This window comes from Hippocampus bargibanti, linkage group LG19 (assembly GCF_051943395.1).
Source record: "Hippocampus bargibanti isolate YZ-2025 linkage group LG19, ASM5194339v1, whole genome shotgun sequence".
Classification (NCBI taxonomy): domain Eukaryota; kingdom Metazoa; phylum Chordata; class Actinopteri; order Syngnathiformes; family Syngnathidae; genus Hippocampus; species Hippocampus bargibanti.
In genome coordinates, this window is record NC_142752.1 from 2396941 (window position 1) to 2420248 (window position 23308).

At 41.4% G+C, this 23308-nt stretch overlaps 1 protein-coding gene across 12 annotated transcripts in view; it reads right to left on the minus strand.

Moving 5' to 3' along the window:
- Positions 1–23308, minus strand: part of nrxn3b (neurexin 3b) — a 181692-nt gene that overhangs the window by 83174 nt on the left and 75210 nt on the right. For 8 of the 12 annotated variants that reach the window (XM_089022743.1, XM_089022742.1, XM_089022738.1 and 5 more), the window contains 4 exons: positions 22849–23039; positions 22420–22593; positions 21702–21728; positions 19335–19454 (listed from right to left, as the gene is read on the minus strand). In XM_089022743.1, coding sequence (XP_088878869.1) covers positions 19335–19454; positions 21702–21728; positions 22420–22593; positions 22849–23039 — 512 coding nt within the window. The remainder of the gene's footprint in view (positions 1–19334; positions 19455–21701; positions 21729–22419; positions 22594–22848; positions 23040–23308) is intronic. The other 4 variants (XM_089022745.1, XM_089022744.1, XM_089022739.1 and 1 more) reach the window with 1 other exon arrangement.

Consider the following 23308-nt stretch of genomic DNA (forward strand, 5'->3'; position numbering starts at 1 on the left):
ATTGGTCAAGAACGCAGCAGTGAGGGGAGGTGGTTTAAACATTAAAGAGACAGACAGACGACAGTGAGAGAGTTTCAACTATGGTAGTTCAAAGGCACGGTGTAGACTGCAAGGTTAAAATATCCCATCAATCAGTCTCCACAAACAACCCGCACAAGCCATCTGTACATTTGATGCAAAAAGCTATCAACCCAGCTAAACAGAACACAATTGATGAGGAACTAGATAAAATTATGGCAGAGGAAGCACCTACAAGGGATCATTCCTCAAGATGGTGAAAGAAGAAGGCTACGTTCCTCATCAAGTGTTTAATGCTGAGGAAACCGGACACTCCATTCCGTCAAGCAACAAACGACCATCACAAAGATAAATGAAACAATTTTATTATACAGTACAGTTTATTTCTTTAATTATAATACCACAGCACATTTATTATACATAATATAAGGTATATATTGTGTAGTTTTAAGGCTTAGAAAATTAGAAAGTAGAAATTTATGTTATATGGGGAACGGATTATTCTCATTTTAATGGTTTCCTATGGGAAATTAATTTTTGGGATATACAATTTTTGCCTGACACACTCTGTCTGGGAACCAATTAAGTTTGTAAGTTTTTCAGCTGTCGCTAATGGAGTAGCCGTGCGTGGCTAAAACAAGTCATTGCGTAGCTCCCTTTATCTTAGCGGGCTCCGGCTAGCCTAAGTGCAATCCCTGATGGGCCTTGATGAAGGCAATCAAGCCTGAGAAGGAACATCTGCTTGAATGTCTCTCCACGCCGCGCATTGCTGCCGACAGCTTTAGGCTTTTAAACAGACACGGGGCTTTCATATTCTTTGCATGTTAGCGACTTGCCGCCATTAAGAGGAGAAAAGGAAGCTGCCTAAAATCGTATCAAGACTAAGCACGTACAACACGCTCGTCAACATTGGAATTGACGAGCATTCGATTGATGAAAACGTTGCTTATTTTCGTTAAATAATTGAACACATAATAATAATAATAATAATAATAATAATAACAATAATAATAATAATAATAATAATAATATATTTCATTCATTAGCGCCTTTCAAAACTCTCAAGGTCACTTTACAGTCACAGGATAAGTATTTCTGTGGGTGAGCAGCGGCAGCCACATGCGCCAGCATTCACTCAACCCGGAAGTAACTCAAATAGATAGAAAGCAAGCTAGCTAGATGATAGCTAATAATAATAATAATAATAATAATAATAATAATACAGTAAAGTCTCGTTATATCGATATCGGATATATCGATAGTCCTGGTTATATCGATACTATTTCTATGCACGCACGGAGAAAATTACATGCAAACAGGGTCGGATATATCGATAGTCCCGGTTATATCGATATTTTTTCGGACTCCCTTGAATATCGATATAACGAGACTTTACTGTAATAATAATAATAATAATACAATGCATCTACAGGAGCCCCTTAAAACTCTCAAGGACATAGCTAATAGATAGCCCTATAGCTAATAGATAGCTAGCTAGATAGCAAATAGGTAACTAGGTAACATAAGAAATGAGCGTCAGCGCAGAGCGCCTATGCATACGTGGAACTGCCGCGGCTTGGAATTGAAGCGGATTTACGTCTGGACAGGAAATCTGTTTTCATCAATGGATTCTGCAGCTTCGTGTTTGCTTTCAACAATTAGCTTGTAGCAGACGTGCACATTTTACCATGATGTGCCTGATCCACTGGTGAAAAGGACGCTTTGAGTCTCTCCTCTTTCATCTGGAACTGCTTCATGTCCCAAATAGGGTACAGCAAGTGCAGAAGAATGAATGACTCTGTGTCTTTGTGTTGTCATATTCTTTGTTATTTCGTTTTTTGTTGTTGTTTTGACTTCAAAATGGCGCCACGAGACTGGCTGCCTCTACAGCATCTCCTGTATTTTGTTTTACTACTTCTTCCTTTTCTTTCCTCTTCCTTCCATCACTTTGCTGCTGTAAAATGTAAATTTTTCCACTGCGAGACGAATGAAGGCAGTTTTCTTGTTTTTCTACTTCTTCCTTTCCTTTCATAACTTTGATGCTGTGAAATGTAAATTTCTCCACTGTGAGACTAATAAAGGCTAATCCAATCCAGTATCTTCTCCCCACACGACACGTTCAATGTATCATCTATTTTACCTCATCCCGGCCCCGATTTGTTTCCGCGTGGAAGCGCAATTAAAACGAGCCGAGGTTTGCTACTTAATTATTACTCTAATGGAGGGAAAGAATGGCATTTAATTACTTGGACCCGGAATTAGACATATTGCAGCGCAGAGGTAAATGGATTTAATGTTGTAAGAATAAACGGAGTCTTGCGCAATGACGTGCGGATGTTTGCGCAATACTTGATATGCCAGCCGCAGCCTCGTGTCTTAAATTCTGCCGTGTGGATTAATCGCATGGCATGAAGCCAAATAAGAAAAAAAGACGATGATTGCGCATTCTGATGAGCGACGTGAGGCTCGATTGAACTGACAGCGCGCAACTGCACCTCTGGAAGGTGACGGCGAGTGCAAAGAAGAGGCCACCAAATAATATCGGCACGGTAGTTGGTTTTGTAGATTAGTGCAGAGCCGAGGATGATTAGAATTCGGAGGGGCGGATTGCAAGGGAGATTTTAGAGCAAAGAGACTTTGATGTGTGTCAGCCATCCGAGTGGACATTTTTTTGCACATCGTCTGGCAGTGAATGAGTCAAACTGCTTACTGCATATGCCACAAATGCAACATTAATCAGAATTTCGAGTGTAGGGCTGGGCGATCACTTTCCAAGCAATTGCGTATAAACACCACATGCCCGACACCGCAACTGATGGTAGTCTGATTACGGGGAAGGGAAAAATGGCCGACATTAGCTATGCCTGTTTTGGAAAACCACGATGTTTCAACTCGTAAATAGACGCGAAAATCGCGGATGCATTCTCCCGTGTCTGTGATTATTAGGCCATCTGCACGCATTGACATATCCATCCCTTCTGGCAAAACAACACGGAGCCAATCAGAATCTCAAAAGTAGGCATGTTTCATCGCAGCAGCCTGCCAATACAACCTCACCTTGATGAGGTCGTAAAGAGAACGGCGAAGCAGTCACCCGGGAGCGCATACGTGGGAGATTCGCTAGGTTTCTTGAGCGGAATGCCAGACCTTGGTGTTTACCTCGCGCCGTTCGCGCAGTCGGTTCACAATAAAAGACGCTTTCTCATGAGAAGGAAAACGGCCTGTGTTGTTCTGCCCACGCGCTCACTGCGTCGGGAAGAGAAGGCGGCAGAGAGCCTCTCTGCTCGCCTGTCAACCCGCATGGTCTTTCTGTGCGAGCTGCCGCTCAATCATTGATGAGGACAAGTCCTCCGTTATTAATGAAATCACCCGAAGATGCCTAAGCAAAAACATTAGAAAAAACGTTCGCTCGCCAGCCACTGAAACATAGCTTCTGCAGCAAGGACTGTATTTTTTCATGTATTTATTTGTTTGTTTATTTATATATTTGTATTCTTCCTCTCCCTTATAAAAATGTCTGTTTCTATTTATGTATTTATTTATGTGAATTTATTTATTTATTTATTTATTTATTTGTGTGTTTATGTATTTATCTTTATCGTTCCTCTCCCTTATTAAAAGGCCTGTTTCTATGTATTTATTTATCTATTTATTCATCTAGTTCTAAAATTATTTATTCACATTTATTTATGTATGTATTAATGTATGTATTTATTTAGTTTTATTCTTCCTCTCCCTGATAAAAATGTGTGTGCCTATTTATTTATTCATGAATTAATTAATTTATTTTCATTCATGTTTTTATTTATTTATTTAGTTATTCATTTATTTTTATTGTTCCTCTCCCTGATAAAAAGGTCTGTTTCTATGTATTTATTCATCTATTTATTTATCTATTTATTAATTTATGTATTCACATTTATATATGTATTTATATATGGATTTATTTATTTATTTGTTTATTTGTATTGTTCCTCTCCCTTATAAAAAGGTCTGTTTCTATGTATTTATTAATCTATTTATTTATCTGTGTATTCATTCATTTATACATATTTATTTATGGATATGCATTTATTTATTTGTTTAGTTATTTACATATTTATTTGTGTATTTATGTATTTAATTGCTTATTTAATAATGTATTTATTTATTTATTTATTTACTTGTTTATTTATAATTATTCCTCTGATGATGACTGATTTTAATCATAAGTCTTATGTAAAAACAAAACAATAAAGTCAAAAGCAAACCCATCAGTTATTTTTTGCAAATCATACAATCGTTTAGGATCGATTTTTATCCTCATTTCAAATTGTCCACACCTTAAAATGTCAGCTTGTCAACAATAAATATGATCTGAATCAATACCGCAATGATCGACAATTGTTCGTTGCCGTCTGACTTGGCTGTAAGGTGTTTAAATCAGAACAGATGATTGAGGTAAAGCTTCAAAAAAAAGCGCTCCACCACCCACAACATCTCATTGTGCCTGAAAAGAAAAATCACTCCGAAAAAAATGAAGAAAAAAAAAGGGGGTGGGGCATTTTTATAGAGCCCCCTTCTACTTAGCTGTTATTCATGCGTTTCACTGCTCTCATATCGATGTTGAAGTTATTTCCGGAGGCTTATTAGACGGACAGAGGAAGAAATAGAAATAACACGTGGATGCTCCAGAAATGTGCTGCTATGGTAGCACCCAGATGGGTCGCAAGCGGATTATTATGGACTGGATGATTTGTTCTGGGGGGAGTAGCTGTTGCGATGGAATCGATAAATTACATGACCGATCTCAACAGCCTAACAATGCTCTGTTTTGTCACAAGGTTGTTAACTCATTCACTGCCATTGATGAATTTATTGGGGATTTGAAAATGTGACGTAAAGCGCCATTCTGGAATTTGTTCTGTTTTCTTCTTGTTTGTGTGTAGTCAGCATTTCCCTTTTGTCCATGTTAGCGCTTTGTTAAAGCGCTATATAAATGAATACGTATGTATTGCATTGTATTTTTGACAGCCACTCTCATTTCAAGCTCACATAACTCCAGACCCATATAATTTAGGAATTAACACTTTTTTTCTGATGAAAGAAGGGAGTCTAAGGGTTCTAACCCTGTATTGAATTTTTATGGAGTCCTGAAACCCAATATTCTGTGGGATGGAATTCGAGTAACAATGACAAAAATCTTGGCACTGGAGTGGACACGTATTTGCACGTCTGGCTGTGTATTAGTTAATGAATAACTAGTTTACAAATTTGAAGTTCAAAACAATGACTTATTGTGGTTTACATGGGATAATTTGAAATTTTGGTCCGAACTTTAGCAAGGATCATGAAATTTCACAAGTTTGATTTGATTTTGCGGACCGAATAAAACAATGTGACGGGCCAAATTTGGCCCCCGGGCCTTAACTTTGACACCTGTGGTCTAAGATTTCTTACGCTGCATTGAATGTTTATGTAGTCCTAAAACTCAATATTCTGTGAGTCCTAGAATTCGAGTGACGATGACAAAAACCTTGGCACTGGAGTCAACACATTTTTGCACATTGTCTGGCAGTGAAAGAGTTAATCGCAATAGAAAACAACGGAACAAACAGTGAAAATATTATATATACAGTAAAGTCTCGTTATATCGATATTCAAGGGAGTCCGAAAAAATATCGATATAACCGGGACTATCGATATATCCGACTATTTCTATTTCTATTTCTATGCACGCACGGAGAAAATTACATGCAAACAGGGTCGGATATATCGATAGTCCCGGTTATATCGATATTTTTTCAGACTCCCTTGAATATCGATATAACGAGACTTTACTGTATATATATATATATATATATATATATATATATATATATATATATATATATATATATATATTTTGCAAGACACATCAAACGGTTTCGTGGTTTTCATGTGAGCAGCAACGGAGTGACTCACTCACTCGGCAAGCTAAGCTCTCCAGCTCCCCTTTCATGAATCTTCCCATACCACTACATATTTAATTAAGTCAAATGACAGCGAGACTTCCAAGGAAAAAGGCCAAAAGAAATTAATTTAGGGGGGTTGATGTAAAGGGGGGGAGGATACGATAAGTTAATACAGGCGCAAGTTGGATTTGAATTTTCATGGCTGCTCAAAAGTAGGCGATCGGCAGTCATCGCAGCGATTTCAGAAATGTCGTCTTTTGTCGTTTTTCAAATTCTTCCATTTAAAATCTATCTATTCGCTAGCTAATAGCTATCTATTCGCTAGCTATTAGCCATCTATTCGCTAGCTAGCTAGCTTGCTGTCTATTTAAGTTACTTCCGGGTTGAGTGAACGCTGGCGCGTGTGGCTGCCGTGTGTGGCTGCCGCTGCTCACCCACAGAAAAAACTTATCCTGTGATTGTAAAGTGACCTTGAGAGTTTTGAAAGGCGCTTAGAAATGAAATGTATTATTGGTCTGTGTAAGCTCCTAGTCGTACAGGAGTGGTCCATCGATGAGAAGGTTTCTTCAGCCGTCATCTGTACTTCTTTGAAGGTGTCGGACGTTTTGCTTCTTATCCAAGAGGCTTCGTCAGCAAAATAAAATTTGCTGGTAGTTTTGCTGGTAGTTTTGGCCATATATATATATATATATATATATATATATATATATATACTAAACTACCAGCAAATTTTAGTTCGCTGACGAAGCCTCTTGGATGAGAAGCGAAACGTCCCACACCTTCAAAGAAGTATAGATGACGGCTGAAGAAACCTTTTCATCGAAATGTATTATTATTATTATTATTATTATTATTATTATTATTATGAAAAGAAGCGAATGGAGTGGCTGTAAGGTGACCACGGCGCACCTATACAAATGGAAGTCAAGTGTCAAATACATGTTCTGACATCCCCGGGGAGCATGTGTAGCCTAATTTGCAAGCGGGTGAGGTGACACATGGATGTGTCTAGGGAAGAGGGGGGTGGGGTGAGGGGGTAAAGGGAGTATGCGGCCTGTGGCGCTGCTCCCTCGCTCTTTCAGTCTCTGCCTACGTTTCTGTCTCTGGAGATCTCTCTCAAGCCTTTCGTCCTCGCTTCGCCTTTAACTTTTCTGCAGCCTTTCGCCTTTTCACCTCCCCCCCCCCTCCGCCCCCCACTGCCTCTGTTTCCTGTCCGTTTTCGTTTGATGAGCAAGGTCGGAGGTGTTGAGGTGTAACGATGACGATACTCACTTTGCATGCGGAATGCAAATTGGGGAAGACTCCGGGGTAGTTATTAAAGTGCGGGTAATGGAGTAATGGGTCATAGAGTGATACCTTGGTTTACGAACTTAAATGGTCCCCAGAAAGTGTGTGTAAGACCAAAAGTGTGTATTCCAAACATTAATTTCCCATAGGAAACCATTAAAATGAGAATAATCCGTTCCCACTCATTGTGGCGCTCCATGTGTTTCCCGAAAAATTGTTTGTATTCCAAGATTATATTCTCGCGAATTTAACGTTCGTAAGGTGAAAAGTTCATTAGCTAAAGCGTTCGTAAACCGACGTATCACTTTACACTTTTTTTTCTACTTCCTCCTTTCCTTTCCTCTTCCTTTCATCACTTTTCTGCAGTGAAATCTAAATTTCTCCACTGCAAGACCAATAAAGGCTAATCCAATCCAATCCATTTGACAAATTTGCAGACACGCTAGGGAAACAAATGTAACAAAATAATTCCAGATCTTGACCTTTGACCACAATAGAGTTACAACTGAAATAAGTAATTTCATAAAAAATAAGCATATTTGATCCACAAAACCTTTAGACCTTGGATCCAAATGGTAATAAAACAAGCACCAAATAGCCAACGTAGGCCTTGATGCAAATATGGGTCCGAGAGGGCAGAATTCATCACTCGCCGGCGACACGTCGTAATGAAGCTGTCGTTTGTCTGCCTAATGGCACCTGGGCTCCATCTGTCACTTGAAAGCCAACGCCGACGCGATGCATTCACCTTGCTAGCTCGTCTTTGCTGACAGAGACGCTCGCGCATGACCTTTGTCTCCCCCGCGTGCGTTTTGTGGTGCTGTTAAATCCGCAAGGACCGAGCTAAAGCGCGGCACCGCCTCTATGCTCCAGTTTTGTTGGGCGAGTCGGCGAAGGGAACCGCTACATATGTCCCGGTTGTCATAAGCGAGGGGTCGGTATGCGTCTTCTCAGTCGGACAGCTGGAGCTGAGTTAGCAGTGTGTCTTTGGGGAGCACTTCACGGCTCTTGATTCGACTCTGGTGCCAAGGCCGAAAGACGAACGGTTCACCTTGGATCTATCCAGAACGCTATGCACCAAAACACATCCAAAGTCAACGCTTATTTCGTTAGGTACATCTCTGTATGCTCGTTTGAGTCGACGGATCCACAGAGAAGGTTTTGTTTGAAAATCAGATAAAGTTTTTGAAAGGCAAATAGGCTCTTATAACCGCATTTTCCTCCTTTATAACACGAGACGTCGCCACCCATCTTACTTTTATTTAAAGGACACCATTTTTTTGTTTCCTAACTGACATCAGAAAAACGTTTTATAGCATCTAAAATACCCAAAACACGCAGGCTGATATTTTTAGTCAAATGCAAAACACCAATAAAAATGAGTTAAAGTGTCCCAAAACTACTTCAAAATGACCCCGGAGATGCAGAGTTTCAGAAGGTCCCGCCCCCTTGTTCGTGACATCACGTCAGGACATCTTTGCCTTGCTCGAGAATCAAAACAATGGCTTCAGATTCGGAGAAGATGCTTTCTTCTTACTCATCCAGTTATGAATATGATTCAAATAAGTTCTGAAGAGGAAAGCATAAATGTTTGCAATCGATTAAAGCAGTCCTCCCATATCAATTCGACCCATCAATGACAGCAATGTAGCTCCCAGAAAATGCAGAAGATGGCGCCCAAGCTCCATTGGAAATGTGCTGATTTGTCTGCTGGGAATTTGTGTCAGCGAATATCAAATAGTTGTCTTCGTGCAACACACAACGATTCAGCATCGCATTAATTATGTGTTTTCCTTCTAATTTCGCCATCAACACAAAGTTTTCAGACCAAACAAAGTACCCAAAATGTATTGTGTGTCGCTTTCTCGGTCAGGGACGTTCCTTCCGTGACGTCACCTGGTGATCGTCATCAACTCCAAAACAAGACTTCCTGAATATTCATCGCGAGTCTTAAAATGTAAAATATAGCTATGGAATCTTTGTAAAATACGCTCAGTAGAAGTCATTTGAAGCGATATTACAAATTATGGACACAACTTGTCCGGGGGCGTCGGTTGTCCTTTAAGATCGCACAAAGGTCACAACATTAATTTGTGTGCATGTGCTACTGCACGTGTGATGTTCAAAAGAGGCTTACAGAAGCTAGCCAGCGCCGTTCTTGACTTTTGACCACCCTATATGGCTATCTAGCTACCTAGCTAGCTGGCTGTCTATTAGCTATCTATCAGGAAGCTAGCTTTCTATCTATTTGAGTTACTTCCGGGTTGAGTGAACGCTGGCGCATGTGGCTGCCGCTGCTCACCCACAGAAGAAACTATCCTTTGACTGTAAAGTGACCTTGAGAGTTTTGAAAGGCACTTATTAATTTTTATTTAAAAAAATATTACTATTATCATTATTATTATAAAATCATTAAACTTGTGGCTGGAAAAGTGAAAAATACTTCAAGTCAAATAATTCAATGACAGGCAAACTCCAAATGAACTCTATTGACTCACCTGCCAGGTAGCTAGATTGCTAATACGAGATACATAATTTTTTTTTCCCCCGATACTGCTACTGCTACCCATTTTGATGTCATGATCCCAACAGTTGGACGCTGCTCATTTGTCGTTTGTCCTATTATTGAATGAGAGGATATAATTGCCAACATCCTCCTCATCCGACTTCCATCCCGCCGCAAACAAATCAATGCGACCCTGACAAACGACATCGCTAACAACATGCATCATGTTCCCATTAGCAGACCGATAAGGAGACAGACAAGGTGCGACATCGACCTCAAGACGAATTATCAACACGTACTGTAAAAGTCAAGGTGTACCTGCCAAAGTGCACTTGGCATGCATACCAATGAGAAAATATACCAAACTGGCCAAGTTCAGCGACTGTACAACTACAGCATAAATCATTTGTTCGGGAAAACACACAAACACACACACACAAACACACACACACACACACACAAACACACACACGCACACACACGCACACACACACACACACACACACACACACACACACACACACACACACACACACACACACACACACACACACACACACACACACACACACACACACATTCCTGTTTCAATGGTTTTGTGAGGTCCGGACAACTCCAGATAAGGAGTGAGGTCCACCGTTGCTGATAAGGTTAGAGAAGAACTAGTGTTACATTTGAACACTAAATGTCACCCCATTTCACACTTCAATTTCTTTAAAAAGAAAGAAAGAAAAAGTGGACTTGAAACTGAAATAACAGGACTTTGAATGTACCCATTCAGAAACCTCACTCCTGCTTTTATTTCAGTGTCATAAAATATTAGTGGTCCTCACAAGACTAGCCATACAAACACACACACAAACACATATACACACACTTACACACAGTGGTGATGGTGGAGGGAGGGGTAGGGGGAGGTTTTGTGATTGGTCTCCCTCTAAGGAAGCCTAAGCCACTTTCATTTTGCATCTTTATTTTAGTACATAGGGAAAAGGCGCCCTGAGGCGAGTGTGATGTGATTTGCAAGGCAATGATATGATAATAGATGGATTTCACCTTGAGGTCGTTCAACAATTATCTTGTCATTGGTTTAAGTGTTCATCTTAAAATTAGACTTCAGCCTTCAGCTGGTCTTCAGCTGGTGGAACGATTTGTGTGTGTGCTATGTGGGATATGCACTCTAGCTGCTCTTATTTTGTACACTCATATTGAAAGATGTAATTAATTCATCCATCCACCCATCCATCTTCCACTGCTTATCTGCAAAAAGTAGAGATGCAATACTGAAGCCACAAAAAATTGACCCAATGATTGTTCAATATCCGTGGTAGAGGAGGGAGGGGGGATTACAGACACACATTTTTCCCCAACCGTTCCAGCCTGCAAGGACACGCTTCTTCACCTCGTTTCCACACTCTCCATTGCTCTGGACAGTTGACCCCAAGTACTTAAAATCCTCCACCTTCTTTATCTCTTCTCCCTGTAGCATCACTCTTGTACTTGGATCTTCTCATTCACACACATATATTCCATCTTGCTGCGACTGATCTTCATTTCTCTCCTTTCCAGGGCATACCTCTGCATCTCTAGTTTCTCGCCCACCTGTTCCCTGTTCTCGCGACAGATCACGATGTCATCTGCAAACATCATGGACCAAGGAGATTCTCGTCTAAATTTCTCCACTGTGAGACTAATAAAGGCAAATCCCATCCCATCCATCCCATCGTCTGTCAGCCTCTCCATCACCATAGCAAATAAGAAGAGGCTCAGAGCTGACCCCTGGTGGAGTCCCACCTCCACCTAGAATTCCTCCGTCAGACCGACAGCACACCTTACAACTGTCATGATACATGTCTTGCACCGCTCTGACATACTTTTCTGTCACTCCAGACTTCCTCATGCAATACCACAGCTCTTCTCTGGGCACCCTGTCATACGCTTTCTCCAGATCTACAGAGACACGATACAATTCCTTCTGACCTTCGCTGTACTTCTCCATCAGCAAGCAATACTGCTGCTCACAAATGTTCACTTCTGCTCTTACTTAATGTATCACTTAAATTTGCATACTCTCAATAAATAGCTTGGCAGAGGGCTGCAGAATTCAGGCATCTGTCATGAATGGCTGCGTCTCCTGCCGGCAGTAAAGATAATCTTTCTGGTTCCGAGCCTTCATTCACAGTGTCCGATCGAACATCTCTGACACACCATCGACCTTTTTCTTTGCACACTGGTGACCGTGTCGTCTCTAAATCGTCTTTGCTCAAGTCCATCTCACTACAAGAGGACCTTCTTTTGAGAGAACAATCAATCTGAATCAAGATCTAACAACCACTGTACTTAATTGACGGCCTTCTTTATGCATGGCGAGTTCCCACTTGGAAATGCGGTTTACAAGGCAGCAAGAGAAAATGGAGGCGGGAGGGAGTGGAGAGCAGATGCTTTTGACAGCGTGCGGCCAAAGATGAGGGTCACTCTATGACTGAGAAAGAAATCAACCATGCTTCAACACACAAGCTCTTGTGTGCACACATGCAAAACCTCCAGTGAGTAATGGGCTGGCAAAAGGGGCCCAGGGCCAACTTGACTGACACACACAGGCACAGTGCACGCTGTATAGGGAATAACTGAAATGCAAATAAGTACCGCTATGTCAACTCCTCACTGGGCTTATAAGAACACTTTGTATTTACCACACAAATGGCTGATATATGACCCTTGCTCATCATAGCTCAGGTGAAGTTGCAGGGCAAAATAAAGCCATGGCACGCTCGGCCATTTTCTCTCATGCCGCAATGGCACATATGACATGCCTCTGTGCCCCCGCCACCCCTTAAGCTTGCCTCTAAAAAATGCACGCAGAGCCTTTCAAAAGCATTACGCCACCGACGGAAGACGTGTTTATAGCGGCGGACACTTTAGTGAGAAGAAGGTTGGATTCGCGAGAGTCGGGAGCGAGGGAGGCATAGCAAACGGCACCGGCCGGCTAGCGTTGGGCTCATGTTGCCGTGGAGACATTTCAAGAAGTGGGGCAACGGGCAAGTGCGTGCTGAAGTCAACAAGATTTGAAAATAGCCTGCGATAAAACAGCCGTGGCATGTTTCCTTTGCAGCATACGCACCTGGACGCTACAACACAATACACGCATGGCGATATGCAATTGGGCATCGGCAAAGATGGGTAATCCAAGAGCGGCATGCTTGGAGGACTGCATTGGGGGGAGGGGGTCGGTTTAGTAGTGAGGGTCTGCGGAAGAGCGACCCGCTGCAGTAATTGGTTCCCTTGTCACCCGGCAAATTCATGTCAGCTTTGGCCACATGGGATATTATTCAAAATGGCATCAGTGGCCTACTTTGCAGGTGCGTGAGTGTGTGTGGAGCAGGGCTAAAAAGTCCAGGTGATAAAAAAGGGGTCTTGTGAAATAACGGCAAACGGATATGGAACAATTGGAACAAAAAGTTATGGAGTCTGTTAAGGGACAAATAGACCTGTCTTCAAATTTGTGTTGACAGCGCCAGCGAGGATTTCTCCGCTGTCTGAAATATGATCATAATTTCTCACCTATACAGGTAACATCCGTAGTCGAAGCCTCCGAGTCTCTATTAAACATTTTGAGTGTAATGTTGAATAGAGACTCAGAGGCTAAATTACTCGCAAACTCCTCCCTCTGGTGCCATCACAGGGTCGATTGCTGTGTGAGAGTGAGATGCTGACTGGCCAAATTGTCGTATGCGTTGCCGGCGCGTTGTGGTGCCAGGCGTAGAATTAAAATTGTAAAAATAGGGTCTGGAGGTCGTGGTCGTAAGTATGGGTGGTCGTAAGTCGAGCCGGTCGTAAGCTGGATGTTACCTGTAATGTATTTTCCGGTGTATACGGCGTACGCAAAAGCCTTGATTTTCTTCAAAAGATGACCCTGCCTCTTATACACAGGTGCGCCTTATATATGAAAAAGGTTTGAAAATACTTTACAGTTAATTTTTTTAATCCAGTCAAATTCCAGCGTCTGCATGCACACACAATGACAAAAGTAAGGATGTAACTATCATCGCCAACGTGTATGTGAAACGAATCGTAAATTACCTATTCAGTTCAAAAAATGAATATAAACAATGACCTTTAAAGAGTTTTTTGGCTCTTTGACCGAGGATGACTCACTTTGTTTGAAATTCTGCGGAAAAAAAAGACTCGCGTGCAACGTTTGGAGCTAGCTAGATAGGTAATAGATAGCCAGATCGCTAATAGATAGCTAGATAGCTAATGTGGTTCCTGCCTCAAATAGCTAGCTAGCTAGACAGCTTATAGCTAAGTCGGATGTTATCTGGAGTGTAAAAAAAGGCATTGAGATGCAGCTTTGACCTCACTGGCTTCCAGGGCCTGTTGGTCCAATCCCGTTCTACAGCTAGCTAGGGTACATACCGCAGACAGTGACCGCGGGGAATTAAGTGGCAGAGGAACTCTAGAAAGAAGCTAAGTATGAGAAACGCACAAGATGGACTGCAAAAAAAAAGAAGAAGAAAAACTACAACACCCAAAGAGGTCCAAGTGAGAAGATGATACTTAGCACGAGGAGATGATTACACTTTTGGTCAGTGTCACTTTAATAATGTAAGACCAAAGTGTTCTGTCAGATGTCAGAATCCGTAAAAGCGTTGTTGTTTCCCGCTTCCATGTTTTTTTTTTCTTCTCCTTCTTCCCAGCTCCAAACTCCAATTGAAGTAACAGAAAATTATGCAACGTCTTGTCAGAGTAGATTTGCTCCAAAAGTGAAAGTTTTGGGCCAAAAAAATGAAGGCGCTTGGCCTCAAAGATACCATCGAGGATGGGGCGCCACCCCTCGTACATCACCTCAACCGGGTTGTCTGAGGATGGGGGAGGGGAGAACTTTGTCGGCATTAAATATCCAAGACCTGCCGCATGCTTCATTAACACTGCCAGGAACAAAATAGGGTTGTAAAATGAACATGATGGAATGGATAGTTAGTATTCAAAAGGTGAAACTGCCAATTGCTGAAAAAATATAGGGCTGGTGTTTCCAAATAGCCAAACTATACGACTACTACAGTGATACCTTGGCTTACGAAGTTAATTGGTCCGCAGATAGAGTGTGTAAGGCGAAAAGTGTGTATCCCAAACATTAATTTCCCATAGGAAACCATTAAAATGATAATAATCCGTTCCCAGGTCCCCATAAAACACAAAATATACCTTATTTTATGTATAATAAATGTGCTATGGTATTATAATTAAAAAAATAAACTGTACTTTGCAATAAAGTCGTTTTATTTACCTTTGTGATGGTCGTTGATTGCTTGATGGAATGGATAGCTTTTTGCATAAAGTGTCCCAAGGAGCTCTGGGTTGTACATCTTTGAAGTTGAGATATTGCAACAGCAACAGATGCAAGGAGACACACTAGAAACAACTAGTGCGGGTTATTTATGGAGCCTGATTGATGGGAATTTTAACTTTGCAGTCTACACTCTGCATTTGAACTATCAAAGTTGAAACGAGTCCAAATTTCACTGTTTTCTATCCATTTTGTCACTCTCTTTCTGTCGTCTGCCTGTCTCTTTAATGTTTAAACCACTTTAATTATTTTAGGAGAACGGGCTCGTTCGCGGACAACATCAATCATTGTGGCAGCTCCGTGTGTATCTCGAAAAATAGTTCGTATGCGAAGGTAAAATTGTCAGAAATTTAACGTTCGTAAACCGAAACGTTTGTTAGCCAAGGGGTTTGTAAAACGAGGTATCTCTGGAGATCTCTGTATGTCTCCGTAGGGGAGATGGAAAATCATCCATTTGCTCCATGCCTATTGAAACGTCTTTTTTAAACCATATAAACGACAGATGAAGGACTATGCAGACGTTTACTCAGTAGTTTCAAACATAGCACTACTGAAGGCCTAGAAGCGACATGCACGGCCGACCACTGCATTTACTAAATGTTTTTTTTTGTTACAAAAACAAATAACTACTATTATCTCTCAAAGACAAACAGAGGTGGCTTGCCATAGAAGGACTTCAACTCTCCATCCTTTTTGCACCTCCGCCCTCTTTAAAAAAACAAAACTAATAGTGTAGTGGTGCAGTAGATAGGAGGCAGAAGGTGATTTTTGCACTTGCTCAAGCAATTGAGTGCAAAGTGGGAATGCTGTCCGCCACTGACAAATGACTTCGATTTGGGTGGCCTTCAGAATGCATCCGCCGCACGGGAAAAGTATTTCAACCTGCCGCAAAAGAATGTGGGGGAGGGGCTGGAGGCTGATAAGAAGCTGCCTCTCGACTACATCCTTTCTCTCCATTGTCAGGCGGGGAAAATGGCAACAATGCTATTCCCACCAAAAATATGAAAATGTGTCGTTTGTATGTTATTCATTTAAGAACAGTCTTCCACATACACCATATTTTCCAATATATAAGATGTACCTAAAAGCCTTGATTTTCTTCAAAAGAAGACCCTACGCCTTGTTCGCAGGTGCGCCTTATATGTGAAGTTATATTGAGCCATAACACAACTGTTTCCCTTATAGAAGAGGTTTTGTGTAACCCCAGCCTCTACTGTAGCACCTTATAATGTGGTGTGCCTTATATTTGGAAAATGTTTATATACAGTAAAGTCTCATTCTATCGATATTCTCGGGAGTCTGAAAAAATATCGATATAACCGGACTATCGATATATCCGATCCTGCGGCATGTAAATTTTCTCCTTTCGTTCATAGAAATAGTATCGTAATAAGCAGTACTATCGATATAAGCGATATCGATATAACGAGATTTTAGTGTACAGTAAAGTCTCGTTATATCGATCGTCAAGGGAGTCCGAAAAAATATCGATATAACCGGGACTATCGATATAACCGACCATGTTTGCATGTAATTTTCTCAGTGCGTGCATAGAAATAGTACCGATATAACCGGGACTATCGATATATCCGATATCGATATAACGAGACAGCTCCCAATAACACATGACAGGTCGCTGACGAAAACCCAAATTTTGCCGAGGCCATTGGGTGATGAAAATATACTATTCATTTGAGGTGCGCCTTATACTGTACACCGGAAAATGTGGTAGATTAGATGTTTGGACCACTAGTTCGCTATAACGCATGACAGGTCGCCGACGAAAACCCAAATCCTGCCGAGGCCATTGGGTGATTTCTATGTGAACCGTGTCCCGGAAAGGTTGTTGATGGATGGATTGCGTCTCCGGTCAGCGAGAGGGAAGGCGGCTCCGGTATTCTCAAGGTGCCTGAGACCAAAACAGATGGACGCCCCCTCATCGTAACGCCCGGTAATGTCCGCCGCTCAATCATTCAATTCACGTGGCCATATAGCATTTCTGTTGCTCGCGGAAAGAAGCTTGAACGTCAGAGATGGATTGCACCGGCGCCTTTTCCTCAAGACTGTTATTCCAGCGATGGGGAAAATGCACAAAATCCTCCAATGCGGAAAGAGAGAGGAAGAACGGAGCGAAAGCATTTGCATGATTCAAAAGCAGATAATCCTTAAAGCAGAGAAGTTGAAACGGAGCCAGCTAGCTCAAATGTGAGAGACGCGCAGCGGCATTTTGTCTGATCTGCGGGGGACTAATGGACAAAGCCTTAACCCCCCACATTGAGTCCATTACTGTCGTGCTAACGGATGCTGAAAAAAGACACGGACGGACGGACTTGTCCTTTTTTTTTTTCAAAGCCTTGACGTGAAATGAATATGGAATCAATATATTGTTAGCGTTACTTTGCTATTTGCTATGTTTTCAAATGTGTTATTATTATTATTGTTATTACTGCATTATTATTACTTTTTTATTCATTTAATTTGTGTCATTCAGTGTATTAGCTATATAGCTATCTAAGTGGCTAGCGATCTAGCTAGCTACCTATTAGCTATCTACTAGCTGGCTAGCTAGCTGTGTATTTAATAGTTGAATTCAGTGTATTAGCTAACTAACTATCTAGCTAGCTAGCTATTAGCTATATAGCTATCTAGGTGGCAAGCTGTCTAGCTAGCTAGCTATAACATCCGGGTTGAGTGAACGCTGGCACGTGTGGCTGCCGCTGCTCACCCACAGAAAAATCTATCCTGTGACTGTAAAGTGACCTTGAGAGTTTTGAAAGGTGCTTATAAATGAAATGTATTATTATTATTATTATTATTATTATTATTATTATTATTATTATTATTATCAGTAGTAGTAGTAGTAGTAGTAGGAGTATTATTATGATGATGATTATTATTATGATGATTATGATGATGATGAGTATGATGATGATGATGATTATTATTATTATTATTATTATTATTATTATTATGCTCCGTCATCCTGTTTGTTTACCGCTTCCCTGAATGGAGAACAATGGCGTGACCTTTGCAGTGATGATTCAGTTACATAAGTTGAGTAATTGCTCTGGATGTGGAAGGGAAGACGACTCTTCTTTTCCCCGACCGCAGAGCGTGGTGACCATCACAAACTTGGTGAGACAGGCAGTACTAATACTAATAATTATATTTTATGGAGAGCTGGGAACGGATTATTATCATTTTAATGGTTTCCTATGGGAAATTAATTTTTGGGATACACACTTTTCGCCGTACACACTCTGTCTGGGAACCAATTAAGTTCGTAAGCCACGGCCCCACTGTATATTGGGCCAGAGGTACCAGCACAACTTTAGTTTGCTGACAAAGCTTTTCGGATGATGGACGAAATGTCCAACAACTTCAAAGAAGTACATATGATAGCTGAAGAAACCTTTTTTCATCGATTATTTAGCATAAATTTTCAGATTATGGGGTTCTTACTGAACCCAAATAGTGGACACACTTGTTCAGCCTGCTATGACTCCCTTTCACTTTTATGGCAAAATAAATAAAATAAATACATGTCATAGGAGGAGTCAGGCAAGCAGACAATTACTGCCATTTGCTGCCAGCTATTAAGGGAAGAGGGAATGGGGGGAGTGGTGAAAGAAACACTGAAGCTACACTCCTACACTGCTAATTAGAAAAGCTCTCAAAGCAATGTACTCACTGAACAAAAAGCCAGAAAGCAAACACGCAAGACAAAATATGCCTCATACCATCTAAATTGTTATGCAGTTTCTTAATTTACACCCCCCCCCCTCCCAAACGATGCTGTAAATATGATTCCATCTGTTTTCCACTGTCATCATCCAATCCACCCCAGTGGGTGAATAAACCCATTTGGGACGTCCACATCCTGGTACAAGAAACGTAACGGTGGAGGAAAGCAGCAGGAAATCTGATTTCATGCTCCAAAGGGATTGCATCTCATCGTAATCCTCTGCACGGAAGGGGGAACAGAGTGCGCTCGTGCGCGTGCACATACTGCCCCCATGTGGCGACACTTCAGAAAGGAACAGACGGTCACAATGGCTGACGAGTGACGTCAATCAAGGTTTTTTTGGGGGGGGAGGGCGGGGATTTGGATTTCCTAAATTCCCCTTTTATCTTAAATCCACAGACTTATTCCATAACCAAGGACACGATAAAGACACATTTTCAAGTGGATTGATAAAATCCGCACAATTGGAAAAGGAATCCATAACACGGAAGTACTCACGGTCATTGCAGTGAGTCCCCGAATAAGACGTCATGGAGCAGTCGCATGTGAAGTTTTCCCATTGTTGGATGCACACACCCATGTTGGCGCAGGAGTCCTCCTGGCAAGTGGTGCTCGGCCCTGCAATTGGACAATAAGGTTGGACCAGGAAGTAGCATCAGGTCACTTTCTTGTCCCCAATTAAAATGCAATTAAACGGCATACATGCAGATTATATACAACAGAAGAAGAAGGAGAAAGCAGTGTCACCACAAGATACCCAGACAACAACAAAATGGAGCTTGTGACTTGATACAAAGTAGCTACATTTCTGTGGGAATCACAATTATTTCGTGGGAGCATCTTTGGTAAAAGTTTAAGCCATCCTCCTTAACCCATTCACTGCCAGACGATGTGCAAATGTGTCCACTCCAGTGCCAGGGTTTTTGTCATATTCACTCAAATCGCAGGACCCACAGAATATTGAGTATTAGTACTACATAAATATTCTATAGAGCTATCTAGGTGGCTCGCTATCTAGCTAGCTATGAGTTGGCAATCTATTTGCTATCTATTAGCTAGCTAGCTTTTTATCGATCAAGTTACTTCCGGGTTGAGTGAACGCTGGCGAGTGTGGCTGCCGCTGCTCACCCACAGACAAAACTGTGACTGTAAATGTAAAGTGAGCTTGAGAGTTTTGAAAGGCACTTATAAATCGCTTATACATGTATTATTATTATTATTATTATTATTCAATTCAGCATAAGAAAAATTAGACTCTCAGAAAAAAAAAGAGTTAATTCTTAAGTTATATGGGACTGGAGTTATTTGAGCTTGAAATGAGGGTGGCTGTCCAAGATACAATACAATACATACATAGTGATTTATATAGCGTTTTAACAATAGCTGAATCTGTAACAAAGCGCTAATGTGGACAAAAGGAAAATGCTGCTCACTGGTAGAAGCGAAAAACACTGCCAGAGGTCTGACCAGCGCTTTATCGGAACCCACTAGCAAGAAAACCCAAAACTGGAGAAAATTCGGGAATGGTGCTCCATGTCCCGAATATACTCGGGAATGGCAGTGAATGAGTTAATAGTGAATACGCGTCCTGTGGCAACACTGTCAACATCTCCCATATTTGATTATTTCTATTCAAGTGGACATGCATGCACTTTTCTCCATTCCAACGGGAAGTGTTTCCCCCCCCCGAAAAAAAGTTTTATCCTAGTAAAACTTCAAATACTGCATTCCCTCGGTGAACAAGCAAGACAAAACTGAAAAAAAGACACAATCACTGTTCGAATTATATATAAAATGACAAATTAGGTTCCAGGCCAACATTTCAACGTGTTATATTACACATAGCCAACTAAAATGGAGGAGAAAAAGCTCCATTTTATCACAAAATGGGCAAAACATTACAAAACTGTATCTGTATTACACAAAAAAAAAAAAAAATCACGTTTCGAAAAGACAAAGAAAAACACATGTAAAATCGGATTTAATGAGGCACACAAACATGTACAGAACCACAGTGCATATCTGGTATGCACTTAAGCCAGAAAGGCAATTCAAAGTAAAACCGGATGCGTGTTGAGCATCTTCCAGACACCAAACAAAACGCTTATTTTTGAATCCATACAGTACACAGAGTGGGAAAAGCCGTGTGTAAACGGCTTCAACAGGACAATAACAAAGCCTTTGAATTTTAATCCAAACAAGACGACTGACAACGCGGTCAGAAGCTCAAAGTAAGAAAAACAGCGAAATAAACAAAAAAAGTATGGAAGACAAATACGGGTAAACGTGATTGAAGAATACGGTGAAAGTAAAACACATCAAGTTTGCCATCTGAAAGTGCAGAACTGTGGAATGCATTGTGGGACGCCACCAAGAATAAAAAAAAAAATAGATACAGGTAACATCCGACTTACGACCGAGTTCTGTTCCGATCAAACGGTCGTAAGTAAAAATGGTCCTAAGTCGAAATCCATTTAAAATGTTGAATACAGACTCAGAGGCTAAATGACTTGCAAACTTCGCGCTCTGGTGACATCGCACGGTCCGATTTACGACCGAGTTACGTTCTGACCAAACGGTTGTAAGTCCAAATGGTCGTGAGTCTAAATCCATTCAAAATGTTGAATAGAGACACGGAGACTAAATAACTCGCAAAATCCCCTCTCTGGTGCTATCACACAGTCGATTGCTGTGCGAGAGTGACATGCTGGCTGCTGGCTGGCCAAAATGGTCGTTTTTTTTTTTTTTTTCCAGAGGGTAAGTCACCATTGTAACAAGACGGCCATGTTGGCACCCACGATGCATTGCACGCTGCAAACTTTCAAGCAAGCAGGCCTCCAATCAAACGGAGCTTAGCCTTCTAACCTTGTAGGTCGGCTTTGGTGAAGCCAACTTTGTAAAGCAGGGGAAAAAAAAAAACATTGGCGTCGTTTAGAAAAAGAAAAAAAAAAGCGGGGAAAAAAAGGTACAAAGATAGTTAGTGAAGGACCAGAACTGCTCAGTCGATTCAGAAATTGAAGAAACTTAAACATGAGATTCAAAGTTATCTATTTGCTATGTAGCTAGCGAGCTATTCGTTATCTATCTATCTATCTATCTATCTATCTATCTATCTATCTATCTGCCTGCCTGCCCGCCTACCTACCTACCTACCGTATTCGCTATCTATTAGCTGCTAGCTAGCTAGCTTTCTATCTACATGAGTTATTCCGGGTTGAGTGAACGCTGGCACGTGTGGTTATCCTGTGAATGTAAAGTGACCTTGAGAGTTTTAAAAGGCGCTTATAAATGAAATATATGATTATTATGATTATAAAAGCCACGGTAATCGATATGTAGTTCTCGTATGTCGCTCTCTAGCGGTACTGAGCCGCTAAAGGAAATCATAAGCACACCTTGACGGTCCGCAATATAAAAATAAGGAGTAAGACCTTCATTTTGTTAGCATACGGCTGCATTCTTATCTGTTTTCATTCATACTAACACTCGGTTACTTTTAGCAAACGACACAACATTGCAAAATAGAAGCAGAGTAAAATAAGCGGCAGGTCACATGTTGGCACAAACGACGAGCAATTTGTACCTTCGCAGCCGCGTTCAATCTGCCCACTGCGGAAAAGGGCATCGCTGATAAGGTCTGGCAAGCGGCCGTTGAGGTCAACTGAGGCCAAACAGCCTTGGAAGCCTTCACGAGAGACCACCAGTTTCGGCAGGTTCTGGTACATGTTAGGGCCCAGACCTCCGACAAAGAGATCGCCTAAAATGAGATGAAGAGGACTGTGAATGTCACTTCACGGTGGAAACGTCTTTTTGGTACTGACATTTCACTCATTCACTGCCAGACGATGTGCAAAAATGTGTCCACTCCAGTGCCAGGGTTTTTGTCATTTCTACTCACATTACAGAACGCTGACCCTTTAAATTTTTGGCATGCGTTTTTGTCCCAAGAAGTGATTTGTAACACTTCAACCTTTCTGATTTTACAACTTGAGTCAAAGCAGGTGAAGCTGACCTTTTAAATCGAGGTTCTTGGCTCCGTTGACATTCTGGGTGACCGATTTGGAATCCACCTTGAGCGTGTGCGTGTTGGAAGCATCTCGCGTGATAACCACGTTGTGCCACTGGTTGTCATTCAGCGGGTTGTCGCTGTTCCCTCTCAGGAGACTCGGGCCATTGCCGAGGTCAAAGACGTAGTGGATGAACCTGTGGGACAAATCAGCGCTCATGGCAACACACATTTTGCTTGGATAATCGTGAAGGAGGCTAAATATCGTATTTTCCGGACTATATGAATGATATGTTATAACATCCTCCATATACAGGTGACATCCAACTTACGACCATCTATACTTACGACCACGACCTCCAGACCCTATTTTCCCAATTTTAATTCTACGCCTGGCAACGCAACGCGCTAGCAGGCCGGCAACGCGTACAACAATTTTGACTAGCCAGCCAGCATCTCACACTCG